General features: G+C 49.7%; 1 protein-coding gene across 2 annotated transcripts in view; it reads left to right on the plus strand.

Annotated features, from left to right (window-relative positions):
* Window positions 1-14,947, plus strand: part of ABCC4 (ATP binding cassette subfamily C member 4 (PEL blood group)) — a 269,575-nt gene that overhangs the window by 99,016 nt on the left and 155,612 nt on the right. For both annotated transcript variants that reach the window (XM_002713003.6, XM_051850536.3), the window contains 4 exons: window positions 3,248-3,337; window positions 4,172-4,363; window positions 12,508-12,602; window positions 12,816-12,902. In XM_002713003.6, the coding sequence (XP_002713049.1) occupies window positions 3,248-3,337; window positions 4,172-4,363; window positions 12,508-12,602; window positions 12,816-12,902 (464 nt within the window). The remainder of the gene's footprint in view (window positions 1-3,247; window positions 3,338-4,171; window positions 4,364-12,507; window positions 12,603-12,815; window positions 12,903-14,947) is intronic.

Below are 14,947 nucleotides of genomic sequence, written 5' to 3' on the forward strand. Positions count from 1 at the left end.
CTCCACGCTGTTTCGTGCAGATGTGGAAGCTGTAGACTTTCACTGTGCCCTGGCTGTAGGTACTGTGCTACCCTCTCGTGGTCTCCTGATTCTGATGTGAGCCCTGCCATCTCCACCTACAAAGCAATACGGCCCCCAGGATAGGAAGGTGCATCACTGGAAACCCACGCAAGGCACTCCGCCTGACCTGGCAGCTTCTCCTGGCTGTCATGGTGTGGCACACCCCACCCTAGTGCGATTTGAATAGCCACCGGAAACACCACTAAAGTTACATTCTAAGGAAGCGCACTGGGAGAAAGCTGCTGCGTCTGCGCCAGGTGGCCACCGGCACCTGTGGGGTCCGTTACCGAGCGAGCCTCAGTGGTACCAGCCCCGCAGCGCTGTAAAATGGGTGGTCTGTTCCTCCAAGAACGTGGCAACCAGTTCCAGGACTTTTGCAGCTTGCAATGTGGGATGGGTGCTCCCTGCTGTTTTCCTGGCCTCGTCGGTGGGGTTAGGTTTCTTGCAGGGAGAGGGCAGGGTTTATGTGGGGAGGTCTGTGACGTGGAGGGGCCAGGCAGTGGGGACTTGGGGAGAGAAGCCGAGGCAGAATGAAGAGTGTGCAGGCTGGGAGTGAGGGCAGCAGGGACTCCATCAGCAGAGATCTCACCATCCCCCGGTCTTCAGTTATAACACGCATGGACTTGGGCTCAATCTCAAGGCTTTAACATGTATGGTCCTGTGGAGTCCTCTGATCTGCGCAGGGGCAGGGGTCGGCTCTGCTCTGCGCACTGCTGTGTCCTCACAGTGCACGGTGTCTGGCTGGGAGCAGGTGCTCAGGCAGTGCTTGCCTGTGTCTGGAAGCCTGGAAGACCAGGAAGGGGCTGGGCTCCCTGAGCCGCCAAATGCTGCCCCCTTGTGGTTGCAGCAGACCATTGCCCCGTCCCAAGCCGCCTCTGTGGGGCAGGACCCTCTCCTAACAAGAACCTACCCAGTAGAAGGCAAGCTGGGATTTGTATGTGACTCATGCCTTGCAGTCAACACTGAGTAAGAAGGAGGAAAATCAGAAATAGTCATTGATACATAGGAGCAGAGAGACTGAAGTTTCTCCTGCATCACACACCAGATTCTTCTTCTTCTTTTTTTTTTTTTAACACCAGCGTCTTAATTGGAAGTTCTCTGTAGAAGTGACTTTTGCTTGGCCCTTTACTTAGGACCTGTAAAGTCAGTTTTTAAAATATTAGCAGTTACTGAAAATTTTCTTGACATTTACTGCAGGTTGAATATCCCTTCCCCAAAATGCTTGGAACCAGAAGTGGTTCAGAACGCTTATTTTTTCAGACTTTGGAATATGTGCAGATACATACTGAGCTGTCTTGGGGGTAGAACCCAAGTCTACACGTGAAATTCATGTGTGTCTCATGCACACCCCTTATGCCTAGCCAGGAGGTAATTCATGTAACCGTTTTAGCACACCTGCAGTTTGAGTGCCACCTGTCACATAAGGTCAAGTGTGGGATTTCCTACTTGAAGCATCATGTTGTCCCCCAAAGAGTTTCTTTGGGTTTTGTATTCCCATGTTTGGGATGCTCAGACTGTATAGGTAAAAACATGCGTAGCCTCCAGTCTCTTTTTTTTTAAATTTAATTTTTTTATAAATTCTTTATATATATATATATATTTTATTTTTTGACAGGCAGAGTGGACAGTGAGAGGGAGAGATAGAGAGAAAGGTCTTCCTTTTCCATTGGTTCACCCTTCAATGGCCGCTGTGGCCGGCGCACCGCGCTGATCCGAAGGCAGGAGCCAGGTGTTTTTCCTGGTCTCCTGTGGGGTGCAGGGCCCAAGCACCTGGGCCATCCTCCACTGCACTCCCTGGCCACAGCAGAGAGCTGGCCTGGAGGAGGGGCAACCGGGACAGAATCTGGCGCTCCGACAGGAACTAGAACCCAGTGTGCCGGCGCCGCAAGGCGGAGGATTAGCCTAGTGAGCCGCGGCGCCGGCCAGTCTCTATCTTAATGAATGTAATGAGTGCTTTAACCTTCCCCTGTGTGTTGATCGCCTGTGGTAGGTAACCGGTGCCTCTGTGGTGGTTCCAGTAGAAGTACTGTGTTGTCCCTGTTTGTCCAGGGAACAAAGTGCATGCTACAGATACAACACTGATCCTGTACTTAATTTCTTTCTTTCTCACTTTTGTTGCTGGAGGCCTTAGAGCTCTGGTTACAGCCTTGACCTTCAGTTTCAGGAGTTCATTTGCCAAGAGTGATTTTAGGAAGTTTTTCTTGCTGGGGGAGTCTTCATGAGATTCACTTTTTTTTTTTTTTTTAGATTTATTTATTTTATTGCAAGGTAAGGGTAGGGGAAGGGATATTGCTTTTCCGTCTGTTGGTTCACTCTGCAAATGGCTGATATAGCCAGAGTTGGGTCAGGCCAAAGCCAAGAGCCAGGAACTCCACCCCAGTCTCCCATGTGGGCGGCAGGGACCCAAGCACTTGGGTGTTACCATCTACTGCCTTCCAAGGCACCTTAGCAGGAAGCTTGATGGGAAGCAGAGCAGCTGGGATTCCTGCTGGCACTCTGTAGGATGCCAGCGTCACAAGCCATGGTTTCACTGGCTGTGCCATGATGCTGGCCCCTGGGATTCGTTGTTTATCTAGAGAAAATGGGAAGATTAGTGTAGGGATCTCCAATTATTTATTAGTCAAGGACTGGGAATGCCATGTGCTTATGTTGCCACCTTGTGGAGGCTAATGAAATAGAAAATGAATAAAGTCCTAATGAAGGGATATTAAAGATACTGTTTTGGTGTGTTAATGTGAGCCAAGAAGGGGCCGGAGCTGTGGCATAGTGGGCTAAGCCTCTGCCTGCAGTGCCAACATCCCTTATAGGCGCTGGTTCAAGTCCCAACTGCTCCTCTTCCAATCCAACTGTCTGTTATCACCTGGGAAAGCAGCGGAAGATGGACCAAGTGCTTAGGCCCCTGTACCAGCATGAGAGACCCGGAAGAAGCTCCTGGCTCCTGGCTCCTGCCTTTGGCCATTTTGGCCATTTGGGGAGTGAACCAGCGGATGGAAAAACTCTCTTTGCCTCTCCCTCTCTCTCTAACTCTACCTTTCAGAGAAATAAATTAGAAAAAAAAAAAATGGCCCAAGAAGCCTTGTTGTTTGCACTGAAATCCTGTGGCTGTCCAGTGCCATGTTCTCTGTGTTTTGCAAGCGGTTTGTGCTGCTGGACTGAAATGGGCACACTTTCATGACATCTCTTGCAGGCCTCAGACACGCCCACCCTTCAAGGCCTCTCCTTCACCGTCAGACCCGGGGAGCTGCTGGCTGTGGTCGGCCCTGTGGGAGCAGGAAAGGCAAGTCCTCGGGCTGCGTTTCCGGAGCTGAGTCCAAAGCTGCATGTAACACAGTTTTATTTGGCATATCTGGAACGGCATTTCTCAGTCCGTCCACGGAAACATGGGTTTGGCAAGAAGGTCCCATGGCCACACATGAAGGATCTTCAAAGAGTTCATGGAAAATGTGTGCTATTAAAAAAAAAACAACCTGTATATGTTCCAGTTTTTGCACTCAAATAAACTTGTTTGCTTTTTCAGTTTTTGAGAGGCAAAAGATACAGAGAAGAGAGAGAGTGCTCCCATCTGCTGGTTCACTTCTCAAATGCCTGCAACGGCGTGGGCTGGGGCCGAACCTGGGAACTGGCAGTAGCATGCAGGTCTCCCACGTGCATGGCAGGAGCCCAGTTACTTGAACCATGGCTGCTGCCTCCCAGGGTTCACATCGGCAGGAAGCTGGAGTTAGGAGTTGGGGCTGTAACGGAAGCCAGGCTCTGCCACACAGACTGCCCACTCCCTAAACCTTCCTTTTAATTTCATTTTCCATGGACTCTTTGGAGTAAAGCTGTTCTGTGGCTGTAAACATTATTAGTTAGTCTTTGCCCTGTATAACCTTTCACTGGGGGGAAACTCATTTGTAGAGTAGGTTGTTAGACCCTTTTGTTAATATGCTTTATAGACCATTCTTTATATCAGCCTGTTACTGTTATTTTCAGTGTGTGTGTGTGTCTATTGCAACTCCTGTGCTGTACTTTGTCTTGCTCTCCATGAAAGGGCGGTGTTTGTCAAACCCCAAGGGCCAGGCCGGGCTGTCCCGTGTGCTGATGTCACGCGTGTTTGTGTGATCTGTTTCAGTCTTCGCTGTTGAGTGCAGTCCTGGGAGAGCTGCCCCCAAGCCAGGGCCTGGTCCGTGTGCATGGCAGAGTTGCCTATGTTTCACAGCAGCCCTGGGTGTTTTCCGGAACCGTGAGGAGCAACATTCTCTTTGGGAAGAAGTATGAAAAGGAGCGATATGAAAAAGTAATAAAGGCTTGTGCGTTGAAGAAGGTGAGTGGTGACTTGAATTTCATTCTCGAATGTTAGTGTTAAACTACAAGGTTTGTTAAGACGTTCTTTTTTGAATTTGGAAGATTTGTTTATTTATTTGAAAGGCAGAGTTGCTGGCATCCCATATGGGCACTGGCTTGTGTCCTGACTCCTCCACTTCCGATCCAGCTCCCTGCAACAGACTGGGAAAGCAGTGGAAGATGGCCTAAGTGCTTGGGCCCCTGCCACCCACATGGGAGACCTGGAGGAAGCTCCTGGCTCCTGGCTTTGGCCTTGCCCCACACCAGCTGTTGCGTCCATCTGCAGAGTAAACCAGCCGACGGAAAGTCTCTCTGTCTCTCCCTCTCTGTCTGTACATCTGCCTTCCAAATACATAAATAAATAAATTTTAAAAATGAGAGAGAGAGAGAGATGGTTTGCTCCGCAAATGGCCACAACAGCTGAGGCTGGGCCTGGCCAGAGCCAGGAGCCAGGGGCTTCCTCCAGGTCTCCCACATGGATGCAGGGACCCGGACGTTTGGGCCATTCTCTGCTGCCTTTCCAGGCTTGTCAGCATGGAGCTGGATCAGCAGTCGGACAGCCAGAACATGAACCAGTGCCCGCATGGGATACTGATGTCACGGGGCAGCTTTATCCTCTGTGCCACAATGCCAGTCCCTTCTTTTTAGTTTGGAAAGATTTTTGAATGCTAGTTAGTGCTTAAGCCAGTTTTCTGGATAGCTATACACACGTGCACAAGTATACACACATACAGACACAAGTCACGTATACATTCTTTCTGTACATTTTATTCCTGATGTAATGACATTTATAAGTTGTTTCTTTTTTGGGGAGGAGGATTTTTTGTTTTGTTTTTGAAGCTCTAATTTTAACTTTTTAAAAAAATGGACAATTAGAGCGTGAGCAGTGGAGAGCATGTGGAGGCTTCCTGTGCCTGTCTCGCAGCTTGAAACGGAATCAGCTGGTGGCCAATCTCGCCTCCTCCCTAGCCCACCCGTTATTGTGAAGGGGGTCTCAGACCTCACAGTATTTGGTCCGTAACTATTTTATTGTTTTTCTCTAGCAGATAATTCACTTGAAAAAAATTATAACACCTTAAAAAATGATCCACATTCCTTGAGATGGTCAGCGTTCTCAGTGGTGTTGACGCATATTCAGTGAGCGCATTAAGAGACCTCCATCCTCACTGGTTTGACTCAGATTCTCACGCTGGGCCCATGTCCCCAGGACCCCTTTGTGTCCACGCGTTCCCCTTTCTGCTCCCTGTTTTACTTGCAGGACTCCCAGTCTCCAAACAAACTCATGGCCAGGAGAAGAGACATCATTAATGACCCTGATTTGATCAATACACAGTTATTGAAATAGCACGCCACACAATTGCTGTTAATCAGATTTAAAACTTTCAGGAGCTGGAACCTGGTTTGCTCACCACATTGGTTAAGGGTATCAAATGATCACACTGAACTCTATAAATATGTACGATCATATAATAATAAATACAAAATATATAAGTATGTAATTATACAATAAAATAGTGAAATGTAAATATTTGATTATGTAAAGTGATAAATATATAATGATATATAATTACATATAAATATCTAATTAAAACAGCAACAGCAATAATAATAAAGGAAAATGAAAGGCTTTAACTTTTTTTTTTTTTTTTTTTTTTTACAGGCAGAGTGGACAGTGAGAGAGAGAGACAGAGAGAAAGGTCTTCCTTTGCCGTTGGTTCACCCTCCAATGGCCGCCGCGGCCGGCACGCTGCGGCCGGCGCACCGCGCTGATCCGATGGCAGGAGCCAGGAGCCAGGTGCTTTTCCTGGTCTCCCATGGGGTGCAGGGTCCAAGCACCTGGGCCATCCTCCACTGCACTCCCTGGCCACAGCAGAGGGCTGGCCTGGAAGAGGGGCAACCGGGACAGAATCCGGAGCCCCGACCGGGACTAGAACCCGGTGTGCCGGCGCCGCTAGGCGGAGGATTAGCCTAGTGAGCCGCGGCGCCGGCCGGCTTTAACTTTTTTTTTACATGCATCATTTTACCAGTAGTGAGGTTGCTTTCAGAAATGACAGTTTGTGGGGCTGGCACTGTGGTGTAGTGAGTAAGCTGCCGCCTGCAGTGCTGGCATCCCATATGGGCACCGGTTCAAGTCCTGGTTGCTCCACTTCTGATCCAGCTCCCTGCTCATGTACCTGGGAAAGTAGTGGAAGATGGCCCATGTGCTTGGGCCCCTGCACCTACGTGGGAAACCCGGAAGAAAATCCAGACTTCTGGCTTCAGATTGCCCCAGCTCTAGCCATTGCAGCCATTTAGGGAGTGAACCAGCAGATGGAAGACCTCTCTCTCTCTGCCTCTGCCTCTCTGTAACTCTGCCTTTCAAATAAATAAAATCTTGAAAAAGATGACAGTTTGGAAGACAATGGTAAGATGAAATGTGTAATTGCGTACTGAGATTTAACGAATATTGGTGATGATGAATGGAAACGGAACACACAGCTAGGAGAATGCAAGTTAGGAAAAGGAAGCGAAGGTCACCGGGAGAAATACTGTGTTGCCCTCTTTGGGTTGTGGAGCTCGGGAATGATGGCATCAGAGGGCTTTCTGCAGGGTCTTCCCAGCGGTCTGGCCGTCTGGCCGTTCTCTTATACCTGTGGGTAGGGCCGTAGACACTGCCAGAGGTGTAGCATTGAAGGCTCCTAACCAGCTTTGCAAGGAAGGAGTACGTTTGTTTGAAAGTTGCCTTGAATCTCAGATTGTATCAGGTGGGCAGCATATTTTATGATGATGTGGACAAAAGATATAATTGCTGTTTAATGGGCTTTTATTGCCTTCCGCTGGGTTATTATTCATGAGAGATAATGTGTTTTTAGACACGAAATCGAGGTAGTTGTCGCTCCCCCTCTTCGTGGAGGAACGACACAGGACCCTGCGCTGTTCTTTCGTCTGCTCGGCCCTCCCCGGGTTTGCTGCTGGTTCTTCCCGGGTTGGCTACTATCCCTTCCACCTCCATGGAAGGGCAGTTCCCCCTGGCCACATTCCCCACTTCCGCAGGGGAGCGGCACACCGCCGGCCGGCTTTCTTGGGGGCTGCACAGGTGTTCCCTTAGATGTTCCCCTTAGATGTTCCCGGTGCATGCCGTCTCTCTCCTCCTTTATAGTCCTCCTCTGCCAATCCCAACTCGGCTGCCCACACGCCGAGTAGTACGCTGCCCTCCTCCAATCAGGAGCAAGTCCTACAGTTCATTAGCTGAACTGGAGGCAGCTGTGCAGAAGCTGTTTACTTCTCTCCCAGCGCCATATTGTGGGAGAGCAGATGCATAGAATAAGTCTTAATTCCAGTAACTCAGTCTAGTCCGGGCTGCTCCCCACAGGTAGTAGTGATGAACTTGATTTTTATTAAATGGAATATATCCCTGATAAGAAAAGAAGGGGGAAGCAGATGTAGCCCAGTCTTGATCCCATTTGTTCAGGGTCCACTGTGTGCTAATCCCCACCCCCGCCCCATGTCGCTCACACATGCACATACAAAGATGTATGAATCCTAACCCCTCTCCACAATTTCCCAGTGTCTTTGATGCTTCTTTCTTCGTTTGGGAAGACAGTGGTTTTGAGAACTGAAGTGACTCACTCAGCTCAGCATTTGCAGTTCAAGTTCAAACGCACATGTGCACGAGTCCAGATGCCTCCTCCCCTGCGCCCCGCCACCTCTCAGTTGTGGAACTGTGTGTGATTAAATTGGATGATTGAAGAATGTGGAAGGTAGAGAAAACAGAACCCAAGCTTTTCCTCTTACCTGGATTGGTTTTGCTCAGGTCAGGCCAGCCCTGCTCTCGCCCTCCCCATCTGTGGACATCTGGGTCCCAGTGTCTCAGCAGGTGCTGGGGCACTGGCTGTGTTCAGCATCTCCCATGGCCACCGGTCTGTGTCTTTAGCTACCTCGAGGCATCTGCATGGCAGGGACTGCTGTGCAGAAGGGGTCCCCCACAGGGCAGGGCTGCACAGAGACTGGAGGGTGGTGCTTCTCTGTTTTGGTGTTAACAAAGCTAACCCTGCACTGCAGAGGGACACATGTTCTCTGTGTGCTGGTTCCTCTCCTTGGCAGGAAGCCAGGCCCAGGGTGCAGAAGCACAGCAGAGCCAGAGGCTGCCCTGGCCTTGTCCTGCGCTGGCTGGCACTCTGGGCCCATCGTGTTACCGCTTGTGTGTCTGCTGCCGAACCCGAACCCTCACTTAGACGATTTCCTCAGGGATGCCTGTGCTCAGAGCTGACTCGCTGTAGCAGCAGTCACCGAGGTCTCTAAGAAATCCGGGAGGCGCTCAATGAGTTGTGCGGTCCTCTGTCAGTCTCCTTTCTGAATCCGTGTGTCAGGGGGCGGGCACAAGGTGGTCACAGATGATAGACACCTTCTGGAATTATCTAGGCCTGTAGGGGCAGAGACTGAAGATGGAATAGGAAAGGCTTGGTGTTAGAGGAAGCCAGGAGCTCCCCGGGTTTGCCTCAGTTTCCTTCCTTGTCAGTGGGGGAGTTTGGGCATGACTGTCTGGATTTCAGGCAATGCGTGGAGATTTTTGGTCAGTGGTATTTGTCACTATTATAGCGCCTTTCTCTAAATCCATCAGTAAGAAACATGGATTAAAGCTTACTGCTTAAGCTCCCTTTTGCCCCTCGTAAAACAGAGCAAAGCAAGATCTCTCATATCAGATACAGGGATAATAAATAGGTGCATCACTGTAGATCTGATTAAAGTAAATTTATGCGTTAATTGAACAAAAACCACATAGCCAACGTCTTTAGGCTGATTACATTTTTAAAGTGACATTGTGGTGAGTTATGGGGCATTCCTCAGGACACGGTGTAATAATCTTAGGAACGTTACGAGGAACAGTTAAAAGCCGAGGCCCCGGGTCAGACAGCTCTGGGGTTGAGCCTCTGTTACTCTTCACTGAGTGTGAGATTCTGCCTAAGTGTCTCAACTTGCAAAGTTACAGGTTGCTTCTTCCATAAGGTGGAGATAATAGTAACATCCATCGCATAAGGCTGTCATGAGGACCAAATGTGACCATGAATTTAAAGTCCTTGGTTGCCAGGGATGTCATGGGCCCGCTATAAATGTTAGCTCCTAATTGTAAGGGCTATTAATTTTGGGGCCAAATCACATAAAACAGGACATTTTAGGAAGACTGTGTCTTGAGTATGCAACTTCTAGTATTTGAGTCGATTTCTGTCTAAGTGCTTCATACACAGTACAGTAACAAAGCTAAGGATAAAAAGTCCCCATACTAAACACAATGCATGATGTAACATTGGCCTGCATGGTATTTTTTAAGCCTTGAACACTTCTTAGAACATCCAAGCAATTTGTATGCAAGGCTATGACGTTGAAAAATTCAGGTTTAGTATTTTCCTGTGTACATCCCTGGAATTTATGAACCCCACTGGGCACCTGCAGGCTTCTAGTTCCTTTTCATATTTACCACATTCCTGGCAAGGTGGATGCGTTCTTTTCAATCTGCCTTGACAAGTGTAGTATAATTATTGTTATAGCTTGAGGTTTTCATCTCTCAGCTGGGATAACCACATCATTCCATGGCGACATCATAGGAAACAAGAAATGGTTTCTGGGGCTGGCATTGTGGCATAGCGAGTTAAGCTGCCACCTGCACTCCTGTATCCCATATGGCTGCCTGTTTGTGTCCTGGCTGCTCCTCTTCAATCCAGCTCCCTGCTCGTGTGCCTGGGAAACAAGCAGAAGATGAGCCGAGTAACTGGGCCCTTGTACCCTTCTGGGAGGCCCAGATGAAACTCCTGGCTCCTGGTTTGGCCTGGCCCAGCCTGTTGCAGCCATCTGAGGAGTGAACAAGCAGATGGAATATCTTTCTCTCTGTGTCTCTTCCTCTCTGTCTGCAACTCTGCCTTTCAAATAAATAAATCTTTTTTAAAAAAAAGGCTTAGCGTAAAAGGAATGTGAACCAAATCTAAATGTGGAGACTAAGTTTCTTGATACGTCTGTGTGTGAATATAGATGTCTGAATTTTGAGTTGTTTTAGTATTGCCTTCATTAAATGTGACTTTCAGTACCTGCAGAGGGTAGCGTAATGAGGAACAGCAGAAGAGTGTGAACTTGGTTTGTGTTCTTGCCCTCCCAGGGAGTCGCATCACTTGCGACTTTCTTCCGTCTCCATTTGACCGTCTGTGAAATGGAGCAGTACTTACTTTGCAGGTGGTTGTGGGGCCTGGAGATAATATCAGGCACTGGGAGCCATGCTTGGTGCCTGGTTCCTGCCACGTGGGAGCTGGCTGTACTGGGGAGATAAGCCTGGCATACGCACAAGATCTGTGATGCAGAACAGGGCCAGTCCTTTGTGAGCAACAGAAACAGAGCTATTGGAACCCAGTGGACAGAGAGTTGCTTTCTGACGGGAAACACAGGGATGGTTTCAGAGGAGAGGAAGGAGATGCGGGGAGACAAACTGTGGTAGGAAGGGCAGCTCCACATCAGGAGAAGCTGTGGACAGCAGCGTGAGTGCCCTGCTGTCTGGATCTGGAATTACCCCGTGTCCGGGCCTTGTGTCTGACCCTCAGGAGCCATCCTGGTGGTCTCCCCAGTGGGATTTCACCATCGCTGAAGGATGCTGGTTGTGTTTCTGGTCCGTTGGTTCAAGCCCACAGAGCCATCTCCTGATTTCTCTCTGCTTGTGTTATGTGTCTGCTTTTTTAGTGAGAGCGTGTTATAGAACAAACATGTGGTTAAATTTTAGTTAAATACTGGGGCCAGCACTGTGGCTCACTTGGTTAATCCTCTGCCTGCGGTGCCGGCATCCCATATGGGCCAGGTTCTAGTCCCGGTTGGGGCGCTGGATTCTGTCCCAGTTGCTCCTCTTCCAGTCCACTCTCTGCTGTGGCCCGGGAGTGCAGTGGAGGATGGCCCAAGTGCTTGGGCCCTGCACCTGCATGGGAGACCAGGAGGAAACACCTGGCTCCTGGCTTTGGATCAGGAAGCTGGAATCAGACCCAATCCCAGCACTGTAATATGGGATATAGACATCCTAACTGGTGTCTTAACCTCTAGGCTGACCGACCACCTGTACACTGATTCTCTGATACGATGAATCCCACGGCTTTGGGAGCCATGTGGATAGTGATAACCCTTACGGTATTTCCATGTGTTCAGCACAGACCTTCAGACCTACATGTGTGGTTGTTACTCAGCATCACCAATAGGTATCTCACTTTGCCCTGCCCACGGTTTTGACTTTTTTTTGCCTGAAACCCATATCCAGCATCTTCTCCAGCTCAATGCACAGCAACCCTGTGCTTTCCCTTTCTCACGCCAAGGGCAATGTCATCCTCTTCCTCCTCTTCTCTCCCAGCCCACCCCCATCCTGCAGGCGAGGTGAGGTTTGCCTCGAATGTGACCACGTCTGTCCATTTCCTTGTCCCCACTCTGGTCCTAGCCACAGTCCTTTCTCAACAGACTGTAGCCAGGGCTGCCAACTCCTGCCCTGCTGGCACCCTTGGTCTTTACTGTCTGTCTCCCGCAGAGACAGGAGTGGTTCCTTAACCTGAGCCAGACGGAGTCATTGTTCTGCCTTTAGAGGGAGTGAAACTGGGACCCTTTTTGCGTCCTCTGCCCTCATCTCCCACAACTCTCCCTGCTCTGCCCCAGCTGAACTGCCCTCTGGATTGTGCTTTGCACACCTTGGGCCTGCGTCTGCCTTTGGCCTCTGCCCTTGCTCATTCCTCTACACTGTACGCCCTTCCTCCCGGCCTGCCCTCTACCAGGTCTCTGCTAGACCCCGTTGACCAAAGCCCTTGTGGACTTGACTCTGTGTATATTACCTGTCTCCTGTGTGGAAGCTCTAGGCCCTTGGTTTCCTTCACTGCACTCAGAACCATGCCTGACCTAGAGCTGAAGCCCAGTGGAACCTGTGAAAATGGTGAAGTGCACAGAGCTCTGCTAATCTACAGCATTAAAATCAACAGTACACCCGAGAGATTTTTGGAATGCTTCAATGTTATGATTTAGCCACCATGGAATACATGCATTGCTGTTGATCAAATCTAAATTGATTCCTCAAAAACAACTGGTGGTAGTGGGAGAACTACTTTACGGCTCCTCCTCACCTTGTCTTGCTCCCTGTAGGATCTGCAGCTTTTGGAGGATGGGGATCTGACAGTGATAGGAGATCGGGGAGCCACGCTGAGCGGAGGGCAGAAGGCGCGGGTGAACCTGGCCAGGTAAGCCGCCTCTCGGCCGCCTGCACACTTTCACACTGCTGCTGGAGGTCACGGGCACGTTGAGCCCACTTGCTGCATGGTGGGTGCATGTGATAGGTGGGTCGTGCTTTATTGGTTGGTGCTGGTAGCGCAGGGGTGGAACACTGTCGCGGTTCCTAGGTGCGAGCTGGGAGGGGACACTCTTCCTCATCTGGGGTCTCTTCCCTTTTCCAGGGCAGTGTATCAGGACGCTGACATCTACCTCCTGGACGACCCTCTCAGTGCGGTCGACGCGGAAGTCAGCAGGCACTTGTTCCAGCAGTGAGTTGAACCTTGTTTTATGCCATTTCTGCTTTCCAACAACCGTCCAGGGTCAGCTCAGGAGAGCCTTTGTGGCTTCATGAAATTCAGCTCCTCCTGCCTGGGGATACCCCCAGTCCCACCCAGAAGATCCACGTTAGGGAACAATTTTGCACAAATAGGAGATCAAGGTAGGAAGGTGCACAAGAGGATGGCAGTGAGCAGAGAACATGGTTAGGGATTTGAGAGCCAGATGGCAAACTGGGCCCACTTTGTAGCTTCTGCTTGATTGCTTACCTGGAAACTGTGGCTGGAAGAAGAAAGATGGCGCAGGCTGCTTCAGTTGAGGGATGGGACTTGGCAACCTGGCCCTGGGCTTTCCGTTCTTTCCTTCCTGTTTGATTTATGGTCATCACAAGTAGGGATTTTAGGGCCAAGAGAGAGCTCCTGTGGAAAGGCCTGGAGGACTTACTAACCTGTAGATTTGGAAGTAATTCGTGAAACCTGGAGTTTTAGAATGATTTCTTCCGTATCAGAGTATGGCTTGAGAGTTTCCCGTTGATTGTGGATTCTTAGCAGAACTAACACTTAATGACCCCTAGACGTGGAGTATTAGCTTGCATTTGAAACTAGGTCTGTGGAATCTGGCTGGACTCCTGATTTTTCACTGGGTGTTTCTGGAATTTGTTTTCTTTGGCTCTTGTTTAGCCACTGAGCCACGAGGTAGAATGACTCTGGAATGTTTTTTGTGTGTACTGTAATCGAAGGTGCTGACTGACACTTCCTCTGTGGTTTAGATTGGCTTTTGTGAAAGCATGGTGAACTTGATCTTGCTTAAATAGCGTGCAGAAGGGCCAACGTTGTGGCACAGCAGGTTAAGCTGCTGCTTGCACGCCTACATCTTATATCACAGTGCTAGTTTAAATCCTGGCTGCTCCACTTCTGATCCAGTTTTCTGCTAATGTGCCTGGGAAAGCAGCAGAGGATGGCCCAAGTATGTGGGCCCCTGCCTCACACATATGGATGGAGTTCTTGGCTCCTGGCTTCAGACTAGCCCAGATTTGGCTGTAGGCATTTGGAGAGTGAACCGTTAGATGGAAGATCTCTCTTTCTCTCTCTGTGTGTGTCCTGCCTTTCAAATAAATAAACCAATCTTTCTTAACAACTTCTAAATAAATAAGCAGCATCCGTATTTGTCCCTCGATTGGCTTTGTGTGTGTGGTTTACCTCGTTAATCCCAGTGCACCCTTTCAGCCGAGCCCCAGTTGCTCTGACGGATGCTGATGCACAAAACATCTTCATTTCCTAAAGGATGACAGAAAGCTATGGAGAAGTTAAGGACCCAACTGGACAGAGAAAGAGACCCAAAGAAATGAGGATCTCGTTCCTGCCTTTAAGAAATTTACCAGGGCCAGCGCTGTGGCTCATTTGGTTAATCCTCCGCCTGCGGCACTGGCATCCCATATGGGCGCCGGTTCTAGTCCTGGTTGCCCCTCTTCCAGGCCAGCTCTCTGCTATGGCCCGGGAGGGCAGTGGAGGATGGCCCAAGTGCTTGGACCCCTGTACCTGCATGGGAGACCAAGAGGAAGCACCTGGCTCCTGGCTTCAGATCGGTGCAGCGCGGCCATAGCGGCCATTTGGGGAGTGAACCAACAGAAGGAAGACTTTTCTCTCTGTCTGTCTCTCTTTCACTGTCTATAACTCTACCTGTCAAAAAAGAAAAGAAATTTCTACCTGGAGTTGATCAAGACAAGTAGGCCTAAGAGGATTTTAATACAGGGAAGTCCGTGCTAGGTGGAGGAATAAGTGGGCAGCTCTAGGCTGATTTTAGAGGGCACGATGTGGGCTGGGCTCAGCAGGAAGTGGCCAAGCCTGTGGCCCTGCAGGCTGGGAAGCGTTTGTAGAGGCTGTGAAGTGGATTCAGCTCCTTGTGGCAGAAGGAGCTGTAGAAGCAGAGATGTAGAGACGGTAGCCAGCAGAGTGCGTGATTGGAACAGCAAGCAGACAAGTCTTCCCAGAGTGGAGGACGTGGGTTCTGCAGCAAAAAGGATGCTTGGAGAGGCTCG

The sequence above is a fragment of the Oryctolagus cuniculus genome, chromosome 9 (genome assembly GCF_051225735.1).
Source record: "Oryctolagus cuniculus isolate XC-2025 breed Fujian yellow rabbit chromosome 9, ASM5122573v1, whole genome shotgun sequence".
NCBI classification, from domain to species: domain Eukaryota; kingdom Metazoa; phylum Chordata; class Mammalia; order Lagomorpha; family Leporidae; genus Oryctolagus; species Oryctolagus cuniculus.